The 24,120-nt window shown below is 44.5% G+C and overlaps 1 protein-coding gene across 2 annotated transcripts in view; it reads left to right on the top strand.

The window, feature by feature from the left end:
* Window positions 1-24,120, top strand: part of col4a5 (collagen, type IV, alpha 5 (Alport syndrome)) — a 314,426-nt gene that overhangs the window by 238,711 nt on the left and 51,595 nt on the right. For both annotated transcript variants that reach the window (XM_063061058.1, XM_063061059.1), the window contains exons 40-42: window positions 4,659-4,757; window positions 6,435-6,485; window positions 8,601-8,786. In XM_063061058.1, the coding sequence (XP_062917128.1) occupies window positions 4,659-4,757; window positions 6,435-6,485; window positions 8,601-8,786 (336 nt within the window). The remainder of the gene's footprint in view (window positions 1-4,658; window positions 4,758-6,434; window positions 6,486-8,600; window positions 8,787-24,120) is intronic.

Raw genomic sequence — 24,120 nt, 5'->3', positions numbered from 1 at the left:
CTATATTTTATGGTCTTATTGTCTTGTATTTCACCTAAAATAAAGGAATATTTATGTATGGCCTATATATTTTAACCACTCACTCCAAGAGAGCAATTGGCTCAGTGAAAGTAATGTTATAAAATTTCAGAAAACCAGCTCAAGTTGCGCTTCAACAGTCTTTAATCCTTTTGCATGGCCAGAATATATTGTGCAGCGCAGAGCTCTTTAAAGAGAAAAGGTATTTGTTTTCCTTACTTTACAGCAACAGAGATAAACTAAAGGGAATTTCTGCATTCTGTTCCTAAAAATACCTTAATGAGTGGGCCATAAGACCAAAAGCATAGGAGCAGAATTAGGCCATTTGGCCTATCAAGTCTGCTCTGCCATTCAATCATAGAAAACGATGAAAACCTACAGCACTATACAGGCCCTTCGGCCCACAATGCTTTGGAAAAGATCATGGCTGATCTTTTCTTCCTCTCCTCAACCCCATTCCCTGGCCTTCTCCCTATAACCTCTGATGTCATGTCCAATCAAGAACCTATCAATCTCTGCCCTAAATACTCCTCACGACCTGGCCTCCACAGCTGCCTGTGGTAATAAATTTCAAAAATTCACCACCCTCTGGCTAAAGAAATTCTGCTGCATCTCTGAAAATGACGCTCCTATATCCTGAGGCTGTGCCCTCTTGTCCAAGACTCCCCTTATTATAAGAAACATCCTTTCCACATCTATGCTGTCTTGGCCTTTCAACATTCAAAAGGTTTCATGAAATCCCCCCTCATCCTTCTAAATTCTCGTGAGTACAGACCCAGAGCCATCAAACGTTCCTCGTATGATAACCCTTTCATTCCCAGATGAGAGGATATCAAGAAACCACATCTTTACTTAGCTGTGCACAGTAAAAGTGTAAAGACACAAAAAAAATGCCGGGCCAGAATGGAGACGAGAGCTGACTTCGCTCACTCTCCCCGATGTTCACTCCTCTCTCCAGGGTGCCGGAGCCTTCTGCCGTTCCGTCGTTTGGTTAACTTAAATGCTGTCCCAGATAGACTGTAAGGATAGAGCGTCGGGATCGGAGGCGAAGCCGGATTTTATTCACTCTCTGCGATGGTCTCTGCTCTCTCCATAGCGCAGAGCCTATGAAAACTGCCCTGGCTGCTATGCTCTGTGCCTGCTAATATGATGAGCTGATAGGCGAAGCTTTGGGCCTACTCCAGGGTTCAGATCTGAGGACTCAATTTTGGTTTGAAATGTTCTTTGCTTCAATTATTTTGCATGATTTGTGTGTGTTTTTTCCCTTTCTCTTGCACATCGGGTGTTGCTCTTTTTTTCTCCTTAATTGGGTTCTTTCGGATTTCTTTTTTTGTGGCCACCTGTAAGCAAATAAATCCCAAGGTTGTGTAATTTATACATTATTTGATAATAAATCAGACATCCCACCTCTCCCGGAAGTTCCAGGAGTCTCCCGGATATTGATAGTGGCTCCCTGATGCCTGCAAGTTATATAAAATATCCCGGAAAGTGATTTTTTTTTGACAGACAGACAGACAGACAGAAAGAGAGAGAGAGAGTGCCATGGCAGAGTGTTCCAAACAAAAAGAAAATATAAAACGTACGTCACCCCAGACTACACTAAAGTGTACCCCTGCCTAATAGGGGTCAAAATAATGACAGTGTTGCTGACTGCACTGTTTGCGACAGTGACTTTTCTATTGCCCATGGTGGGTTAAGACTGTAAAAGACATGTTGAGGTGAGTTTAACAGGTGTCATTCGTTCATTAGCATAGCTAAGGTTATTTAAACCAGCTGGCTAGTTGCTAAGGAGCTACTCTATTGCAGACATCCCACCTCTCCAGGAAGTTCTGGGAGTCTCCCACAAATTGATGGAGCTACCTCCCTGAAATGAGTTCTTGCAGGGTGGCATGTCTGATAAATGTACTTCGAAAATGCTGGAGGAACTCAGCAGGTCCGGCGGTGTCTATGGAAATGAATAAACAGCTGACATTTTGGGCCGATACCCTTCTTCAGGACTGGGAAGGAAGGGGGAAGGGAAAGGAGAACCAGCGAGAAGGTAGTAAGTGAAACCAGTTGAGTGCGAAAGGTAAAGTGCTGGAGAAGAGGGAATATGATGGGAAAGGAGAGTGGACCGTAGGAGAAAGGGAAGAAGGAGGGACACCAGGAGGAGGTGATAGGCAGGTGAGGAGAAGAGGTAAGAGTCCAGAGCAGGGAATAAAAGGAAAGTGGAGGAGGATGGGAATTTTTTTTAACTGCAAGGCTAAACATCAACTGTTTATTCACTTCTGTACATGCTGCCTGACCTGCTGAGTTCTTCCAGCATTTTGTATGTGTCACACTGGACTTCCAAGATCTGCAAACTTTCTCTTGTTTAGAGACACTGCGGCGACCCACTTTCTATGCAGGCGAAGGGGCTTACAAAATGGCGCGCGTGTCGGCAGAGAGGCCAGCCCCAAAGTGGCGCTGGGCCTTCTTCTTCACCAGCGAGGGGAGAAAGCCCGCGCGCAGGAAGAGACTTTTGTAATGCACCTCTGATGTCATTTCCGCCCGGAGAGGGCGGGAATGGAACTGCGTAAAAGCCAGTGCCGCGAAGTTTGAATAAACTAGTCTCGAGTGCAACTTACAGACTGTGTGTCATTATTTCTAGGTTTGTGTGTAGCACATCACTGCATTGGTGACCCTGACGGTCCAAATGGGATTTGGACCAAAGGTGATCGACTCTTCATCTGTTCACACAGTTTCGCTAAAACTGCCAGCTTTCTGGACGCTGCGACCACGCGTGTGGTTTGACCAAGCAGAAGCCCAGTTCCAGATTCGGCAGATATCTTCTAATTCCACGCATTACTATTATGTGGTGAGCTCCCTTGACCAGGAGACAGCTGCAAGGGTTGGGGATTTCATACAGTCACCCCCCAAAGAAGGCAACTATGCAGCATTCAAAGCGTTGCTCATAGTGACCTTTGGCCTCTCACAGCGTGAGCGAAGTGCCTGCTTGCTGCACCTGGACGGTTTGAGAGACAGGCCGCCGTCAGCATTAATGAATGAGATGCTGGCCCTGGCTGAAGAACATAAGCCCTGCGTCTTGTTTGAGCAGGCGTTCCTAGAGCAACTGCCCGAGGACATACATCTGCTGCTGGCCGACGCAGATTTCAGTGACCCCCAGAAAGTGGTGGCCCGGGCAGACGTGCTGTGGAAAGCCAAGAGGGAGAGCGAGGCATTCATCGGACAGATTACCAAGCCACGCGCCCAACAGCAGGCCAGACCAGGCCCGGCAACAGAACGCACACAATCCAGAGGCAGGAGTGAGGAGGCCAATGAACAGTGATGGGGCACAGAAGCCCGCCATTGTCGCCCACCTTGCAAGTTCTTGGAAAATGCCAGGGCCAGCCGCCGCTAATGGCTACGGCGGCTGGCCACCAGGACAGCCTCTTGTATGTCTGCGACAAACAGTTGGGACGCCGCTTCTTGGTCGACACCGGAGCGGAAATCAGCAACTTACCCCCAACGGGGTATGACACCCGCAATAGGGAGCCGGGACCCACCCTGAGGGCCACAAACAGCAGCACAATACGGACCTATGGCACCCGCACAGTGCAGCTGCAGTTCAGCGCCAGCCGGTTCACGTGGGACTTCACACTGGCCGCCATGGCCCAACCACTCCTGGGGGCGGACTTCTTGCGAGCTCACAGCCTGGCTGGTCGACTTGTAAGGGAAAAGACTGGTCCATGCCAAGACTTCCAGTGGGGTGGGGGTTAATGTGGCGACCCACTTTCTACGCAGGTGAACCAGCTCACAAAATGGCACGCGCGTTGGCAGAGAGGCCAGCCCCAAAATGGCGCTGGGCCTTCTTCTTCACCAGCAGGGGGAGAAAGCCCGCATGCGGGAAGAGACTTTTGTAATGCATCTCTGATGTCATTTCCCCCCGGAGAGGGCGGGAACGGAACTGCGTAAAAGCCAGTGCCGCGAAGTTTGAATAAACTAGTCTCAAGTGCAACTTACAGACTGCGTGTTGTTATTTCTAGCTCTGTGTGTAGCACATCGCTACAACACCGGAGATTGCAGATGCTGGAATGTGGAGGGACACACACGGTGCTGGATGAACTCAGTGGCTCAGGGTGGGGAGTGGGGGGGAGGGAGAAGGTGCAAATGGACTGTCGATGTTTCGTATCAATGCCATTCACCTGGACTAAAAAAATAGATTCAAGAGTCCAGGATTCGAAGTACATTTATTATCAAAGTGTGTATGCTTTATACCACTCTGAAATCCATCTTCCCCCACAGATAGTCCTGAAACAAAGAAGAAATGTTGGAATCAACCCTTTCAAAGAAAAACTTCAAACAACAACCCCCCTCACCGTACGCGCAAAAAAAATTATGCAACGGCAACAAAAAAAAGGAGCGAAAACACAATATAAAACACAAAATCAAAAGGCTTAATTCAGTCCTGTAGAGGAGAGAGACATCCAGTATAAAGAGAGGAGGGAAGGGCTGGAGCAAGAGCCAGTGAGCAACAGGCGATCCAAGTAAGGGAGGGTGATATGCAGATGGAGGAGGGGGGCACAAATGAAAGAAAATTCTGAGAAACATGTATTGGTTTAATTTCTCCTTTGGATTGTTCAAACATATTAACAGATTTTAAACAATTACTTTGTCTGCAGGCGATGTGAGCCGACCTGGGCCTCCAGGACCACCAGGAGAGAAAGGACAACCCGGCCGTGATGGAATTCCTGGCCCAGCTGGTGTAAAGGGAGATTCAGGTTTCTTCAATTCCTTAAAATAATGCCTCAAACAGAATTCTTACCTTGTTCTTATAGGCTGTGAAAGACATCCCAAAGTGCTTTGCAGAAGTGTAAGCCTGAAGGAGACCTGTCCGTAGGAAGGAGAGTAGGACTTGGTCAGGGTGGAAGACTTTGGCAAGGACAGAGGTGGAGCGCTTTAAGTATGGATTCTCAGAGAAGGTTGATACTACCATTCGTGATGATGGAAAAGACTGGGAGATGTACGGGAGGGGCACTGTTAGAAGATCAAATGAAGGAAGGGATTGAAATGGTAGAGATGGATTCAAAGGTTCTAAGAGCAATTTTAAATTAGATGTATTCGAGACTGTGCAATCAGTAAAGCTGAGACTATTGAATGAGTGTGACGTTACGTAGAACAGAATGAAGAATGAGGGGGACTGATGGTTGACAGAGCTTATAGGTTAACTTGTTTGCAGTTTTTTTTATTGTTGCTGTTTACAAAGCAGAATTAGAAGCATCATTTTTTGTTGTTTCTCGCCTATAATCCTCCCGAGAACTGCTTGCTGGTCCATCCTGACTAAGGTAACTAAGAATAGGGCCAGACATTAAGAACATAAAAGTACTACAGGTCTACCCCATCAACAAGTTACTTGTTGGTGGAGAAACTGAAGGAGCAGATCACGCTGCAGCCTGTGTCAGAGGTGTCACAGGAGTTAGTGCACAGTCTAACAGCAAGTGATCATCTTAGCCCCTTTTCAGAAGATTGCAAGACCCTGTGGGACATTGTTCACGTGGAACGCTACAGGTGCGATTCACTGATATATTGCCAGATGGCGAGGGAGCTGCGTGGCCTCAGTCGTCACCTGTTTATAGCCGTCCAGGAGAGAGGCATTGGAGTCAACACGCTCCACCGGAGGCAGTGTGCCACAGCGTCCGAGCGGGAGTCAATGCTGCCCCCAGTCTTCGCTTAGCAGTAGACAACCCGTATTGTATTCGATTTCAGATCACTGCACCATTCATGGACTTAGGGTCTTGGACTATATAGGTGCCTTGAGCTGTGTGTGACTGTTGGCACCTTGATTCCAGAGTGACGCTATTTTGTTTGGCTGTATCCGTGGATATTTATGTATGCTTGAATGACAGACTTGAACTTGAGGAAAACAAATGTATACAAATTAGAAAAGATCTGATTATATTGAACTATCAACCTCTTCTGTGCTATATGTACATCAGGAACTGAAATATCAAATTCTAATGTGCATCTTTCTATTAAAAACAGGAAATATAGATCTTGTGTTGCCATCTGTTTGTCAGAATATTTACAAAGAGCCATTCTTTAAAGCAGTAGTTTTTATGTTTTCAGTGTTTTTCTACAGTAGCGGATAAGTAAATGGGGTATATATCAAGCAGCAGAACTAGTACCGATCATTTTACAATATTGCCCAAGGTTATGATCATATCCCATGAGTTTTGATAATTGGTTCAAAAATGAGCCTGAGATCTGGGAGAAAATGCAGAAATCTGGGCAGACAGTACAATGGAAATTACTGAAAGGAACAGCAGACTAGTTTTATACACAGTTAGTATTGTCTGGGTGTAGTTCTGTCGGCCAATACATCTAACACAGAACAGGCTGAAAGGGCATTAAAACAGCCTTTTAGTTACATGGTTCTCTCGTTTCCCTTTTGTCTCCAGGTCCTCCGGGCTTAGGACGTCCAGGCCCCCCTGGTCTTCCAGGATTCCCAGGTAAGTAAGAAACTGGAGGATAATCAGTTGCATATTATCAGTGAAACATGTGTCTTATAATATAACAGCAGGGATGTTGTTGATCCTGTATTAATTTCCAATTGAATGAGGATTTAATCCAAGTAAAGATTAATTTTATGCTCATAATGGTAGATGTTAATAAATCAGAATCTACAAAGTAATCATATCCGTGTATGTGTTAAAAAAGTTAATAGTGAAGCTGAAAATTATTCTGAATCTGAAATTCAAACCAGTCTCTCCTTAGCTTCACACTGTTACATTGTGCATACCACTAGTGGAGCGAAATAGAAACCACCGTTAAAAGGCAAACTGAAATGGCACTGATTAACCCTGAAGGCCACTGTAAGGTCATCAGTACTATTGAATAATTCAGAGAACTATATAAGGCAGAGAGCAGAATGATTGGGTGTTGCAATCCATGATCAAAGTGTTAAGGTGCATTTTTTACAGAGTAATTATTACCACAGGATAATATTTATCTACATATAATGAAAAGATTCCAAATATGTGATAGCTGTGACTGAGGCAAAGTTTGCAGTGTGGTCCAGACATGCAAATACTGTAAGGAGAGAGATCAAAGGTTTTATGATTTATGTGTGCTGTATATTCTATATTCTTTAGAGTTTAACTCTCACTTTTAGCACTTCTCTGGAGGATGCAGTGTTGGGCGTAGAACTGGATGTGGATTGTAAAGTTTGAGCCAGAAGAAGAGAATATCTTGCAAACCTCAACCTGTTGTAAATGAAACCACTTACCTAAAGGTGGAAAATAAAGCTCCTAATGCTAATACCCGGACAGAATTGTGGTCGCTCTATTCATCATGCGTGTGAGAACCAGCATGATCACACCAACGACTATTAAGTTGGGAATCACGCCTAGTTTGACAGCAGCCCACTGTACTCTGCTAAAGCCAGGAGGAACGGTCACGCTCCTTCAAGTTAAATAGAATTATACTAAAAATACGGAACATGATTTTCAAGTGGCCAACCTTTAAGGAATTCTGTTTGATCTCAGCACTGGGGTAAATGGATGAGCCATATACAATATACATGCAGATTACAATTAAAGTAAATTTGAATTTCTGACCAAATGGCATAATGTATAATCTTGGATTCACTTTACTGCAAACTAACCCTGTCCTACAGTGGCAATGGCTGAAGATTAGTTTGATACGCCAAATGTCAAATCTCATGTATTTCAAAAGATCTTATAGAACATAGAACACTGCAACACAGTACAGTTCCTTTGGACCACAGAATATGCAAATCTTTTAATCTACTCTAAGATCAATCTAACCCTTCCCTCCTGCAAGACTTCCATTTCTATATCATACATAAGCCTATCGAAGAGGGTCTCTTATGTCCAAAAGATGTAGCTGCCTGAAGCACCACCTTGGCACCACACCCCACACACCCACCACTCTCTGTTTAAAAAAATCTAACATCTGACACCCCCCTATACTTTCCTCCAATCACCTTAAAATTATGCCCCCTCGTATTAGCCATTTCCATCCTGGGAAAAAGTCTCTGGCTATCTTAGGGATGATCTTGTTGATCTTTGTCGATTGAAATTCTGACTGTCAATTGATTCATCATAGTGAACAATTCCACTGCCAGTGACAACCAACCTTTGAACCATTACAGCCCCTACACCATAACAAACCTAGAAATGTTGTTTCCTACAGACAGTTCCATTGAGATTCCATTGATAGTTTCTGAAAGTATTCTGTTCTTAGACATCAAATTCCATTAATTGAGTAAGGATCCTTTAAACATTTTCTACAATATTAAATTTATGTGAAAATTAAAACAAACTGTAGATGCTGGAAATCTGACAAATGCTCATGGGCTGCAAACGTAATTGTTTCTCAGATGCTGCCTGATCTATTGTATTTTCAGTATTTAGTTTTAATCTAGAATGTTCTATTGATAGACCTATGAATATATATTAACTTTCTACCTCTGCCTCTACCTCTGAAGATGCAACCAATGATGGTTATTTCCAGAGGAATTGTTTATAAATAACATGTTTATGAATAATTAACCTTAAATGCATTTCAAATGATGGCTTACTGACTAGTGTATTCCCATATAGGTACAAAAGGTGATCCAGGTGTTCCAGGTATCCCGGGTGCTCCTGGAGCACCAGGTCTTAAAGGTGATCCTGGTTTCCCAGGAAGTGCAGGGCAGCAAGGTCCACCGGGTACACCTGGACCACCAGGATTTCCACTGGAAGGACCGAAAGGCCTGCAAGGACCTCCAGGCCAGCCAGGACGGCAAGGTAAGACACGGAGATGTACCTCCTTTCCTGAGTGAAAAATGAGCCTATCGCTTTCTCCTACACGCCTGGGCACTGTTTGTATGTGGCAAGGTAGCCACTTAACTTGTGGCAGGGATGACGAGTTGTCCACTATTTTTATACCTTCTCGTTTCCAAGCATGGACATATTTCTTCCTTGGAGCGTGTTGCCCCATTTTACACTAGACTTTAAGGCACTTTCAGAATGTCATTTTTTATGTTCTTTTCTATGTCCTCTAGAGCTGGGGGGTGGGAACCAAACTGAAGAGAAGGAGGAAGAGGCAGTTGGCTCACAAATAGAAAAAGCTTGGAGACAGTGTGAGAGGGAGGATAGGCAGGTGATAGAGAAGGGACGTGCTCAGACCAATGGTTTGAGATGTATCTATTTTAATGCAAGGAATACTATGGACTTAGTATTAGGATGAGCTTAGAGTGTGGATGTCAGTACCTCCAGTTGAACTCTGTCATTTTGATTGTTTCCCTCTAGCTGTCAGTCTGTGGTTTGTATTGCCATGTGCTCCTGTCCCCCTCCTGCTCTACTCCGGCCCCTGTATTACTGAGTACTCCGTCTCTCATCTGTCTCTCAATATTACCTGTGTTGCTGCCACCTGTGTCTCACTGTGTCCCACCTGTCATGGACCTCTCTGTTTATTGCTCAGTGTATTTCAGTCCTGTGTCTTCACCTGTTTGTTGCCAGATTGTGCCAGTGAGTTTTCCTGAGCCTTTCCAGCATTTGTATCTGAACTCTGTCCATCTGAATATCAACTGCCTGTTTCCCGATTCTGGTTCTTGGATTTCTCTGGATGTTTCGATCTCTGCCTGAACTTTGACACCAACTTTGTTACCCCTCTGGATTTGCTACTCAGTAAATATCACAGTGCGTACAGTACCTGGTCTGTGATTGGGTCCCTGCTTCAGTGCCCTGACAGTAAAATCTGGCCAGAATGGATCCAGCAGACCCTGGTCGTCTGAGAGCTGTCCTGGAACAACAGGGAGTGATGCTGGGTAAACACCAGAACCAGCTGGACTCCCTGTTCAGGGCAATGGAGTCGCTTTCTGCCAAGGTAGCCGATCTTGTGGCCCAGACTCAGTCATTCCAGCTGTCCCAGAGCGCCCATCAACACTCTGCGACTGCATCTTCCGCCCTGACCTCTGTGTTCTCGCTCACTCCTCCCGTCCAAGAGCCTCCTCCGGAAAAGTATTCAGGTGAGCCCGGTACCTGCTGCTCTCTTCTTTCCCAGTGCACCCTCATTTTTGAATTACAACCAACAACCTTTCCGACTGATTGAGCCAAGGTGGCCTACGTCATCACTCAACTGTCCGGTCGGACGAGAGAATGGGGAACAGCCGTCTGGGAGGCAGGCTCCCCTTTCTGCATCAGTTTTCAGTTATTTTCTGAGGAGATGAGAAAAGTGTTTGATCGCTCCAAACATGGGAGAGAGGCTGCCCGTGAAATGCTGCACAGGCACCAGGGGCACAGATCTGCATCAGATTACGCTATAGAGTTCTGGACCCTAGCCACCTCCAGCGGCTGGAACTCGAAGGCACAGTATGACACCTTCATGAATGGCCTCTCTGATGACATCAAAGATGAGTTGGTCACCCAGGACCTTCCTGCCACCTTTGAAGCCCTGGTGGATTTGGCCATCCGTATTGATGTCGGCCTTCAGCAGCGCTGCAGAGGGAGGGGTTCCAGAGGGTCCCTGGGGGCACTGGGTGAGTTCCAAGCTCCTCGTCCAGTCTACATCGCTTTGTCATTTGCCCCCATCTACAACTCCCGTTCCAGAGCCCGAAGCTATGAAGGTTGACTGTACCCGCCTGACGCTGACTAAAGGACAAAGGAGAATCAGCACCCGTTCCTGTCTGTACTGCGGCCAACCAGGCCACTTCATCTCCACCTTCCTAGTAAAAGCCAATCGCTCATCAGTAGGACGAGGAGTACTGGTGGGTGTGACCCCGGTCCAGCCCTCCTCGACGCCACTCACTCTCATACCTGCTTCTCTGGAGTGGGGCATCCAACGGCGAGCAGTCTCCGTCTTGGTTGATTCTGGTACGGAGAGGTGTTTTATCAATTCCAGCTTGGCTGCCCAGTGGGGATTACCCACGTCTGCTCTCCAGTCACCACTGGTGGCCAATGCCTTGAACGGTCAGAGACTGGCCAACATCACACATGTCACAGCTCCAGTGAGTCTCAGTTTATCCCACAACCATCATGAACAGTTAACCCTTTATGTTATTGACTCTCCTCAAGTTCCCGTTGTCCTGGGCCATCCCTGGTTAGTTAAACACAACCCCCACATTGACTGGCTCAGTCGCAAGATTGGAGGCTGGAGCCCATTCTGCCACTCCCACTGCCTCCGCCATGCTCAGATCCCCTTTTCTTCAAGCTCAGATCCCCCCGAGGAATGTCCAGACCTTAGTGCATCCCTCCTGAATACATGGACCTCAAGGCTGTGTTCAGCAAGTCCCGGGCCATTTCCCTACCAGCTCATCGTCCATATGATTGCACCATTGCTCTCTTGCCTGGTACATCTCCCCCAAGGGGCCGCCTGTATTCCCTGTCTGTACCTGAAACAGAAGCTATCAGTAAGTACATTGATGCATTGATTACCGGGGACTGAATGAAGTCACTGTTAAGAACCTTTACCCTCTTCCACTCATGACCTCGGCGTTTGAACTACTGCAAGGAGCCTCAGTTTTCACCAAGCTTGATCTCCACAATGCTTACCATCTTGTCTGGATCCGTGAAGGGGACAAGTGGAAGACGGCCTTCAACACCACCTCAGGCCATTACGAGTATCTGGTCATGCCATTTGGTCTCACCAATGCCCCCGCCATCTTCCAAGCCCTGGTAAATGATGTTCTCAGCGACATGCTGAACCAATTTTTTTTTTGTTGTGTGTATCTCGATGACATTTTGATTTTTTTTCTAAGTCCCTTGCTGAACACAGAGGTCACATCCGCACAGTTCTCCAGTGCCTTCTGGAGAACCAGCTCTTAGTGAAGGCTGAGAAATGTGAGTTTCATCACAATACTGTCTCCTTCCTGGGGTATGTAATTTTGGGCGGTTCCGTTCAGATGGACCAACAAAAGGTCAAAGCGGTGGTCGAATAGCCCCAGCCTTCGACTCGTTGGGTGTTGAAACACTTCTTGGGCTTTGCTAATTTCTATCACCGCTTCATCAGAAATTACAATACACTGGCTGCACCACTCGCTGCTCTTACCTCATCAGCTGTCAGATTCTCCTGGTCCCCTGCTGCTGAAAAAGCATTCTCTGACCTGAAGGAACGTTTCACCTCTGCCCCCATCTTGATTCAACCCGACAACAACCGGCAGTTTATTGTGGAGGTGGATGTGTCTGACATTGGCGTAGAAGCTGTTCTCTCTCAGCGCCCAGCCAAGGATGAGAAGGTACACCCCTGCACTGCCTTCTCTCACCACCTCACTCCCTCAGAGCAGAATTACGATGTCGGACACTAGGAGCTGCTGGCTGTGAAGCTAGCTCTGGAAGAGTGGAGTCATTGGCTGGAGGGAGCCAAGGTGCCATTCTTAGTCTGGACTGGTCACAAGAATCTGGGATATATCCGTACGGCCAAGCATCTCAGCTCCCGTCAAGCTCATTGGTCCCTGTTTTTCTCAAGATTCAATTCAGTAGCTCCTTGCAGTAGTTCAAATGCCAAGGTCATGAGTGGAAGAGGGTAAAGGTTCTTAACAGTGACTTCGGCCCCAGTTCCAAGAATGGAAAACCTGATACCCTCTCCCAAGGATTTCCTTCCTCCGAGACCCCTGAGGTCCCTGAAGTCATCCTCCCTGCTCACTGTCCCATGGGTGCAGCTTAATGGGACATTGAATCCATTGTGCAAGCTGCTGTTTCAGAAAGGACAGGGAGGCGGCAAAAGAGGTGGGGACGTGGCACTGTTGATCAGAGATCGTGTCACAGCTGCAGAAAAGGAGGAAGACATGGAGGGATCGTCTACGGAGTCTCTGTGGGTGGAAGTTAGAAACAGAAAGGGGTCAATAACTCCACTGGGTGTTTTTTATAGACCACCCAATAGTAACAGGGACGGCAAGGAGCAGATGGGGAGACAGATTCTGGAAAAGTGTGATAATAACAGGGTTGTAGTGGTGGGAGATTTTAATTTCCCAAATATTGATTGCCATCTCTCTAGAGCGAGGGGTTTAGATGGGGTGGAGTTTGTTAGGTGTGTTCAGGAAGGTTTCCTGACACAATATGTAGATAAGCCTACAAGAGGAGAGGCTGTACTTGATCTGGTATTGGGAAATGAACCTGGTCAGGTATCAGATCTCTCAGTGGGAGTGCATTTTGGAAATAGTGATCATAATTCTATCTCCTTTACCATAGCGTTGGAGTGGGATAGGAACAGACAAGTTAGGAAAGCATTTAATTGAAGTAAGGGGAAATATGAAGCTATCAGGCAGGAACTTGGAAGCATAAATTGGAAACAGATGTTCTCAGGGAAGTGTACGGAAGAAATGTAGCAAATGTTTAGGGGATATTTGCGTGGAGTTCTGCATAGGTACATTCTAATGAGATGGAAAAGATGGTAGGGTACAGGAACTGTGGTGTACAAAGGCTGTTACAAATCTAGTCAAGAAGAAAAGAAGAGCTTACAAAAGGTTCAAAAAAACTAGGTAATGATAGAGATCTAGAAGATTATAAGGCTAGCAGGAAGGAGCTTAAGAAAGAAATTAGGAGAGCCAGAATGGGCCATGACAAGGCCTTGGTGGACAGGATTAAGGAAAACCCCAAGGCATTCCACAAGTATGTGAGGAGCAAGAGGATAAGATGTGAGAGAATAGGACCAATAAAGTGTGTAAGTGGAAAAGTGTGTATGGAACCAGAGGAGATAGCAGAGGTACTTAATGAGTACTAATGGTAAGATTCTTGGCAGTGTGGAGGATCAAAGGGATCTTGGGGTCTGAGTCCATAAGACACACAAGGCTGCAGCACAGGTTGACTGTTGTTAAGAAAGCATACAGTGCATTGGCCTTCATCAATTGTGGGATTAAGGAGAGGTAATGTTACAGCTATATAGGACCCTCGTCAGACCCACCTTGGAGTACTTTGCTCAGTTCTGGTTGCCTCACTACAGGAAGGATGTGGAAACCATAGAAAGGGTGCAGAGGAGATTTACAAGGATATTGCCCGGATTGGGAAGCATGCCTTATGAGAATAGGCTGAGTGAATTCAGCCTTTTTTCCTTGGAGCGACGGAGGACAAGAGGTAACCTGACAGAGTTGTATAAGATAATGAGAGGCATTGATCGTGTGGATAGTCAGAGGCTTCTTCCCAGGGCTGAAATGGCTAACATGAGAGGGCACAGTTTTAAGGTGCTTGGAAGTAGGTACAGAGGAGATATCAGGGGTAAGTTTTTTTACGCAGAGAGTGGTGAGTGCGTGGAATGGCTGCCAGTGACAGTGGTGGAGGCGGATACGACAGGGTCTTTTAAGAGACTCCTGGACAGGTACGTGGAGCTCAGAAAAATAGAGGGCTATGGGTAACGCTAGGTAATTTCTAAGGTAAGGACATGTTCGGCACAGCTTTGTGGGCCGGAGGGTCTGTATTTTGCTGTAGGTTTTCTATGTTTCTATGTCCTCACTAGTGTGGTTGTGCTCAGATTGTTTGCCTTTGAGAGAGGAGTTATCCAGTCTCTGCGCGGATCAAATGCTGTAGCCTCTGTTACAGTTGTTCTTGTGATTTGGTTTCTTTTTAAGGACTTAATGAGGGGGAAAATATCCAGTTAAGGGGTGGAGGTCCTTCCTCCTTTTTGAAAAAAGAAGATATTTACTTTAATATTATATGACCCTAAGATGTAATAGCAGAATGAGCCTGTTTGCCATTCCATCATCACTCTTTATAATCCCTCTCAACTCCATTCCCCTGCCTTCTCTTCATAATCTTTGATACCCTTAGTAGTCATGAACTTTTCAACCTCCGCACAACTCTTTAGTGCTTGGCCAAATACTCCATCTGGGCTGGACTTTTCATGGTTTCAGTCTCCTGAAGGCGGCTTGCACCTCAGCCTCAGAGACTGAAATCGCAGGATCATCGGGGTCTGTGGGAGTTCATGATGGTTCCTCCATACTTTGGCAGTCAAATCAAGCAAAGAAGGCATTGAACTCACCTGGAAGCTAAGCCCCATTGTTGCTTGTGTTGCTTGATTTTATTTTTGTAAGAGATGATGGTATTTCAGTCCAGCCACAGCCGTTGAGAACTTCATTTGAGTTTAGTCCAGAATTGCCACTTCGCCCATGAGATGGCTTTCCAGAGGTCATACCTGGACCTTTTGTAACTTCCTTTGTCAACAGACTTGAATGCCTCTGATCTAGCTGTCAGCAGATTACAGATCTCATGTTTCATGTTTTGGTTGGGGAAGACTCTGAATTTGTGGAGACGCATTCATCTACAACTGTCTTAATGAAGTTGATGACAACCATGGTGTATTCATTCAGATGAGTCTTGAACGCGGCCCTGTACACTGACTTGAAGCAATCCTGTAGCTTCTCCTCTGCTCCGCTTTGTTGTCCTAACTCCTGGAGCTTTGTTATTTAGCCTCTGCTGTAAGCAGGTAGGAGAAGGACAGCCAAGATCAGATTTAGCAAAATGTAGACTGGGCATGGACCGGTAGGCACTCCTTATCTTGGTATAACAATGGTCTAGTGTGTGGGGACCTCTGGTGCTGCAGTGTATATGCTGATGGTAACTGAGTAGCGATTTCTTCAAGCGAGTCTGGGTGAAGTCCCCAACTATGATTTGAAATGTGTTTGAATGAACTGTTTCTTGTTTGGAGATGGCATCATGCAGTATCTCAAGCGCTTGATTATAATTGGCCACTGGTGACATGTAAACTCCAATGAGGATCACAGATGCAAACTCCCTAGTTAAAAAGAATCAGACTCAGATCTAATATCACCGGCGTATGTTGTGAAATTTGTTGGTGTGTACCAGAACAAAGCATGGCAGCGGTACAATAAAATGCATGATACATATGATAAATAAGTATAGAGAAAAAATTGAGTTATATTAAGTGTGTATGTGTGTGTTAAAGTAAGTAGTGTAAAATAACAGAAATAAAGTAGTGGGGTAGTGTTCATGGATTCAATGTCGATTTAGGATTCGGGCAGCAGAGGGGAAGAAGCTGTCCCTAAGTCACTCAGTGTGTGTCTTTAGGTTTCTGTACCTCCTTCCTGAGAGTAATATTGTGAAGAGGGCATGTCCTGGGTGGTGGAGATCCTTAATCATGGACGCTGCCTTCCTAAGGCACCGCTCCTTGACCATGTCTTGAATACTCCGGAGGCTGGTACCCATGACAGAGCTGACTAATTTTCAAAGTTTCTGCAACTTATTTCGATCTTGTGAAGTAGCCCCCCCCACACACCCCCCACCAGCACGCACCCATACTAGACGGTGATGTAGCCAGTCAGAATGCTCGCCACAATACACTTGTAGAAGTTTTCAAATATTTTATTGATAAAGCAAATCTCCTGAACGCCTAATGAAATATTGCTGCTGTCTAGCCTTCATTATAGTAGCATCGATAGGTTGCATCCAAGTTAGATCTGGAAATATTGATACCCAGGACTGGAAATTGTTCACTCTCTCCACTTCTGATCTCTCTACGATGAGTGGTTTGTGTTCCATCATCTTGCCCTTCCTGAAGTCTGCAATCAGCTGTTTGGTTTTGCTGATGCTGAGTGTAAGGACGTTGCTGTGACCCCACTCAACTAACTGGTATATCTCACTCCTGTACACCCTTTCACCACCACAAACTGCATTTGATTGTTAGGTGTTCAAGGCTGGCGGAACATGAAGTTGATAAAATTGCAGCATCAGCGCACCGCTAAGAGATTATCACTTCTCCAACTTTTGCCTTTTCCAAGTCAGCAGTTTGGATTATCCTGTGAACCAAGAAGCCTCCAAATCTGATCACCACATCCGGCATGCTAAGAATAAGCCATGTCTCAGTTAAATATAGAAGACAACAATCTCTCTTTTCCTTCCAATACAGCAACCTTGCTCTCAGGCCCTCAATTTTGTTCTCCAGTGACTGCATATTTGCTAACAAGCTGCTGGGTAGAGGGGGTCCTATCCCTCTGTTTCAGCCTGGCTTGGACTCTTCCCCGTGCCCCCCCCATCCCATCACCAGCCTTCAGCCATGGCAATGAACCTTCATCCACTTGCTTGTTTGAGAGTTAAATCCACTTAGTCCTTCAGAAGGCCATAAAATTTTGTAGTTAGGTAGTTTTAAAAGTAGATTGCTTAATGGGACATTACATGTTGCAAATTGCCTTGAGAGTAATTCAAAAGAGGTATATTTGTAAGTATTGTATGTAGCCTGCAGAATGTCACTGTAGCTCACCGGCGCCATCTTGCCAAGACTCTGGGTCTATGCTCACTGGAGTTTAGAAGAATGAAGGGGGGTTTCTCATTGAAGACTATGAAATATTGAAAGGCCTAGATAGAGTGGATGTAGAGAGGATGTTCCCTACAGTGAAGGATTCTAGGATCGGAGAGTACAGCCTAAGAATTGAGGGACATCCATTTAGAGCCAGGATGAGTAAAGCTTTCTTTAGCCAGAGGGTGGTGAATCTGTGGAGTTCATTGTCACAGAATGCTTTGCAGGCCAGTTCATTGGGTATATTTAAGGTGGAGGTTGAAATGTTCTTGATTAATCGGACATCAAAGCTTATGGGGGAAAGGCAGCAGAATGGGGTTGAGAGGGATAATAAATCAGCCATGATGGAATGGTGGAGCAGTCTTGATAGATATAAAAGGTGATATGCTTCTTCAGAACGGGAGATCGCCATGGAGAAACAGATAGATTGGTTGAGGCACACACATGAAAAAAATCTACAGATGCTGGAAATCCAAGGCATCACACGCACACAGCATACTGGAGGAACAGGCCAGGCAGCACCTATGGAAAAGTGTAAACAGTCGATGTTTCGGTCCAAAACCCTCCATCGGGACTCAGATCGTTTGGGGGTTCTGTTTCATACTTCCATCAGCCCTCAGTTCGACTCACACAGCCTGAGCTCCTCCCATTAGGCATGGAGTGTGTGTCCCATTTCAGCTTATTGGCGGAGGAATAAAACCATCACGTTGTTCCAAAGGTTGCTCACCTCACAGGAGTCTGAAAGCAAAATACTGCTGATGCAAGTGGTAGGTCTGCAGCATCTGTCCTTCTGAAGCAATAACTCTCTCGCTCGCTACATATATATATATACACACACACACACACATACATATACATCCTCTCCCCCTCCCTTCTTGGTACTTTATGCTGCTTGTTACAGGAAAAGTGAGTCATTTTCAGTGAATGCATTCTTTTGATGGGTTGCCATTTCTAGGAATTGAAGTGAGTGAAAATGAGAATTTGGAAAATTAGGCTCCCAGTGGACATGATTGCAAATAGTTGTTTAAGAAATGGAACTGTCATGTTACTGTGATAGGGGAATGCCCTTTTATCTTTGAATTGAAGTTTAAAAAAAATCTGAGCACACAACCAGGCCCCTCAAGCCTGTCTCACTGTTCATGGCTGATCAATGGTGTCTCTAGCTTCTCTCCTTCACCAACTCCTCGATCTTTCGAATATTTATCTATCTCACCCTTAAATATATTTGAAGATCTGGCCTCCGCCACCCTCTGGGGGAGAGACTACAGGGAATGATAGAGGGAGCTCAGAACTAAACAAGAAGCAAAACAAATTATATTGCCAAGCAGGTGCATTCTGGCTTCTGACTCATATTTTCTTCTATTGAAAAATTGACCAGAATTGAAAAGCACTGAAAGGATGTTGTGGTCATTAACCAATCAATCACTGTGTATGTGGCAGCAGTTAACACACTTAAAAGAAATGCTTTATTTAACAGCTGATGGTCTTCCACGGAGTAACATCACTATTGGGCTTGTTTTGTCTTTCTGGCTGTAAAATGGGAACTTAATGTCAGGGTTTAGGTTTTTTTAATGTTTAGTTAACAGATCTGTAAGACCTCCCACTTACCATGTATGCCTTTGCCAGAAAACAATCTATCCCTATCCATACTTTACAGATCCTTGGGATACCATTAAAATCGGCTTTTCTCCAATTTAGAACCTCAACCCGAAGACCAGGTCTACCCTTTTCCATAATACCATGAAACTAATGACACTATGATCACAAGATGTTAAGTGTTCACCTACACAAAATTCTGTCATCTACCCTGTCTTATTCCCTTATCTAGGGTCTAGTATCACTCTCTTGAGTTGGGACTTCTATTTACTTATTAAGAAAACTTTCCTGAACGCATTTGATAAATTCTTTCCCAACCAGCTCTTCTACAGTATGAGAATCCCAGTAAACATGTGGAAAGTCAAAATCAGCTACTATAGCAACCATATGTTTCTTGCAACAGCCTGCAATATCTCTACAAATTTGTTTGTTCCTTTAATTCCTCCCACTCTAGCACATCTAAAACAATGGAATCCTGGAACACTGAGCTGCCAGTCCTGCCCCTCCTGCAACCAAGTCTCACTAATGGCTGCAATGTCATAATTCCATGTGCGAATCCGTGCCCTGAGCTTATCTACCTTTCATACATTGCATTGAAATATACAAGGGGTGATTGATAAGTTCGTGGCGTAAGGTAGAAGGAGTCAATTTTAGAAAACCTATCGCATTTATTTTTCCTACATTTACACACTTAGTCCAACGGTCGTGGAACATATGGATCCCTTCTTTGTAGAAGTCGACGTCTTGGACCTCCAGAAAGTGGTCCACAGCAGGGGTGATTGATAAGTTCATGGCCTACGGTAGAAGGAGATGAGTTATTAACTTCAAACTTTCTGCATCTTCGCTCAAAAGAGTTGAACTGCACATGCATGTAACAAGAGCTGTATAACTCATCTGCTTCTATCTAAGGCCACAAACTTATCAATCACCCCTGCTGTAGACCACCTGGAGGTCCAAGACGCTCTTGTTACGTGCACATGCACAGTCAGGAAGGAGTTAATACATCCTCTGCATGACCACATGGGTTTCCTCCAAGTGCTTTGGTTTTCCACATTCCAAAATGTATGATTTGGGTTAGTAAGTTGTTGGCTCTAGAAGTGTAGCGACACTTGTAGATTGATCAGCACAAACCTCGCTGATCTTATTTGATGCAAACAACCCATTTCACTGTATGTTTTGATATACATGTGACAAATAATGTTAATCCTTATGTTTATATTTAAATGCTTGTTTTGCCCGCCAATGCTCTCATCCTGTGAACAAATAAAAACATAATGAAGAAAATTCACCCAACAGGACTTTAAAGATAAAATGGAAAATTGTGCAAAGTAACCTGCTCATCTGAATATGGCTGAGTTCCCCTTTTCCAACTTTTGTTGAAAATTTTCTGCAGTTGAACTTTGTCGTTTTAACTGGCTTATCAAGTTCCCAACCAGCAGTCGTATTTGTCATGTGGTATATCTGACGTATCTAATGATGACCTTTGGTTCAATATTGTCCCTCTTCAGGTTCCCCAGGTTAGCTCTTTAGCAATAATTAACTTGCATGCATTAGCATTATAACAACAATAACGTACATAGCAATGAACAATAAAATAAGATACAAATCTACATTCCCCTTCAACTAAAGAATGGATCTTCTCGATACATGCCGCAGAAAGAACCAAGTGTTGTTACTCTAAACACTGCTGAGTTTTGAACCCCTCTCAAAAAATATAGTATATTCTCTTTCTAAAAGGAGTGAAGTTTTGGGTTATTCTGTTAATTTTTAACAAAATACAACTTCAGCACTGAGGAATGTAAAAAATAATGGTATGAGCTGTGTAGGAGGAGGAGAGAGTCCAGCAATGGATAACTTGCTTTGTTGTCAGTATGCCAGCTACCTCAGTCTGAGCCAAGCACCTGACCTCCTTTGTGGACTGTAGGGAGAAATTCACCCTTGTCACTTGCACTCAGCGTTGGCACAACATCAGTGAAGCTGAGTACTTACAAAATCCAGTGTGCGTGCACAGGTTTAACCCTTGAAGATGGATTTCTCCCTCATGATCCTTTTAAACAGAGGCAATGTCAAGGAATACAACCCTGACTTTTAACTAATTGGAGGTGAGAGTTAAAAGCATGGTAGAAAAGTGGAAGTGTGTGTTTCTGAACATTAAATTTTGGGAAATGAAGATTTGCACATCAACAGGACTGCTCAAAAAGGTACTAATTTCAACTGTGACTGGCAGTCTACAGAAGATCATTCAGTTTCTGATCAGTTCATTGTTATATACATTAGATTGCAAAGTAATTCCTTGCTCACATATAGCTCACAGTAAACATTATACCATAAAATTTAAGACCATAAACATTATACCACAAGAACATAGGAGCAGAATTAGGCCATTTGGTCCATCGGATCTGCTCCTCCATTCCATCATTAGCTGACTTATTATCCCTCTCAACCTCACTTCCTGTCTTCTCCCCATAGCCTTTGAGACCATTACAAATCAGGAACCTATCAACCTCCGCTTTAAATATACCCAATGACGACCTCCATCTGTCTGTATCAATGAATTAGACAGATTCACCACCCTCTGGCTAAAGAAATTCGTCTTCTATTCTAAAGGGACATCCTTCTATTCTGAGGTTGTGCCCTCTGGTCCTTGACTCCCCCTTTATAAGAAACATCCACTTCATGTCCTCTCTATCTTGGCCTTTCAATGTTCGATAGGTTTCAATGAGAACCCCTGCCCCCATCATTCTTTTAAACTCCAGCAAGTACAGGCCCAGAACCATTAAACTCTCCTCATACATCAACCATTGTGAGCCTCCTCTGCATCCTGGCCAATGCCAGCACATCCTTTTGTAGCTAAGGGGTTCAGACCTGCTCACAATGTTCAAAGTGTGGTCTGGCCAGTGCCTTACAGTATATGTGGTAATGCTCAATACAGATATAACAGCCGAATGGCCCAAAGAATGCAGCACTAAGCTAAAGGAGTGTAAAAACAAATGCATTGTAATATAGCTTTTTATTATGCTTGGTAGAGTTGTCAATTTCCTGCTTTTACCAGATTTTGACTGGGTTATTACTCTTCTTTAGTCCCATTATAGCAGCAATACATCAGAAGTTGGAATTAAAAGCATCGCCCCTTGTGTATCATTGATCCTGTTCTGCGAACTTTAACCACAGTGAGACAGCAATAACTTGGCACCTCTTCCTAAACTCTATATCATGAAATAATTTTGGAGTACTACAGATCTGCACACTCCAGAAATTCATCTTCCACACTGTGCACAACGTTACTTAAAAAGTACAATCCATCCAATAAATTCACCCTATCTCTAACCCATGAAGATTTTATTTCATGGGCAGATAAATAAAGCAGCTTTGGTGATAAAATCATGATAAGGGGACAAGTGAATGGGAAGAACAGCAGGCCCCTCCTTAGGTAGCAGGTATGTGGACTCAGCAACAAAAAGTTTGCTAGCAAAAGACATGAAATTTCCAATTTCAATTGAAGCCATCATGAATCGGTGTAAAATGGGCAATTAATCTGATTCTCTGAGTCCTGATGAGGCTTCTTGGCCCAAAAGATCAACTCTTTGTTCCCCTCCATGGTCTCTGTCTGGCTGGCCCCATTGACTTGTCCCCCAGCATGGTTTAGTTACCGAAGCTGCTATATCTGTTGGTCCATGCAATAAAATTTTCATAGGTTAGAGAGAGGGTGAAAATGCCGAGTTCCTCCAGAATTTTGTGCATGTTGCACTGACTTTCATACATGGCAGATTCCCAGGAAATGTTAATCCCCACATTAGGTAGATTCTTACTGATATGAACTATGAAAGCGTGATAGCATTTCACTGAGCCTTTTGGAAACTTGAGACACAATGAATGCTGCACTCTGGAGAAACAAACTCTCTTCGGAAGGATCTCAGTATGCCAAGCAGTGTCTGTTAGGGGGACAACGGAATTGTTGACCTGAAACATCACAAATTCCTCCCCCCCACTACCCCTACCACACCCCTCTCACCCCCCACAGCAGATGCTGCTCGAGCTGCTGAGTTCCTGCAGTGAATCTCCAATTACACTCAGTGAGTTGAGGGCAAGATAGGTTGAAACTTTATGGTTCACTGCCTGAGCTCATGTGACTGAAGGATACTGTGCATTGAGGAGTTACTGTGGGGTTTTGTAGCCTAATGAGTGCTCGTGTTTTTAAGAAATTGGATCTCAAAATGGTTATGGCAGAGGTCTGTGCAGATTAGAATTAATATCTCCTCCACACTGACAGTCAGCTTTGGCCCACCTCAAAGATGAGTGCTTAGCCCACTGCTCTACTCTCTACACTCTCAACTGTGTGTCTAAGCACAGCACAAAAGCCATTTATAAATTTGCCATTGGTACAGCTATTGATGGCAGAGTTTCAGCTGGTGATGAGGAGGTGCACAGGTGTGAGATAGATCTGCTGGCTGAGTGGTGTCACAACAACAAACCTTGCACTGAATATTAGCATTGAAGACATCGTCAAAAGGTGATGCTTCAAAAAGGCAGAATCCATCATTAAGGATCCCCATCAATCACCCAGGACAAGCGCTCTTCTCATTGGTACCATTTAGGAAGCGGTACAGGAGCCTGAAAACACACACTCAATATTTCAAGAACAGCTTCTTCCCCACCACCATCAGATTTCTGAATGGACAATGAACCCATGTACATCACGTCACTATTTTTCCCTCTCTTTTTGCACTGTTATTAAATATACTTATTTAATTGTAATTTATAATATTTATTATTATATATTGCAATGTACTGATGCGCAAAACAGCAAATTTCACGATATATGAACATACATAAGACATAAGAAATAGGAACAGGAGTAGGCCATCAGGCCCATCGAGCCTGCTCCACCATTCAATAAGATCATGGCTAATCTAGCCATGAACTCAGCTCCACCTGCCTGCCATTTCCCCATAACCCTTAATTCCCAACAATGCAAAAGTCTATCCAACCTTGTCCTAAATATGTTTACTGAGGTAGCCTCCACTGTTTCATTGGGCAGAAAATTACACAGATTCCCCACTCTGTGGGAAAAGCAATCCCTCCTCATCTCCATTGTAAATCTACTCCCTCGAATCTTGAGGCTATGTCCCCTAGTTTTAGTCTCACCTACCAGTGGAAACAACTTTCCTACCTTTATCTTATCTATGCCTTTCTTAATTTAACAATGTTTCTATAAGATCTCCTCTCATTCTTCTGAATTCATGTGAGTACAGTCCCAGGTGACCCAATCTCTCCTAATAGTCTAACCCCCTCATCTCTGGAATC

Source organism: Mobula hypostoma, chromosome 10 (genome assembly GCF_963921235.1).
Source record: "Mobula hypostoma chromosome 10, sMobHyp1.1, whole genome shotgun sequence".
Lineage (NCBI taxonomy): Eukaryota > Metazoa > Chordata > Chondrichthyes > Myliobatiformes > Myliobatidae > Mobula > Mobula hypostoma.
The sequence above is the reverse complement of the archived record's forward strand: the minus strand, read 5'-3'. Positions and strand labels throughout refer to the sequence as shown.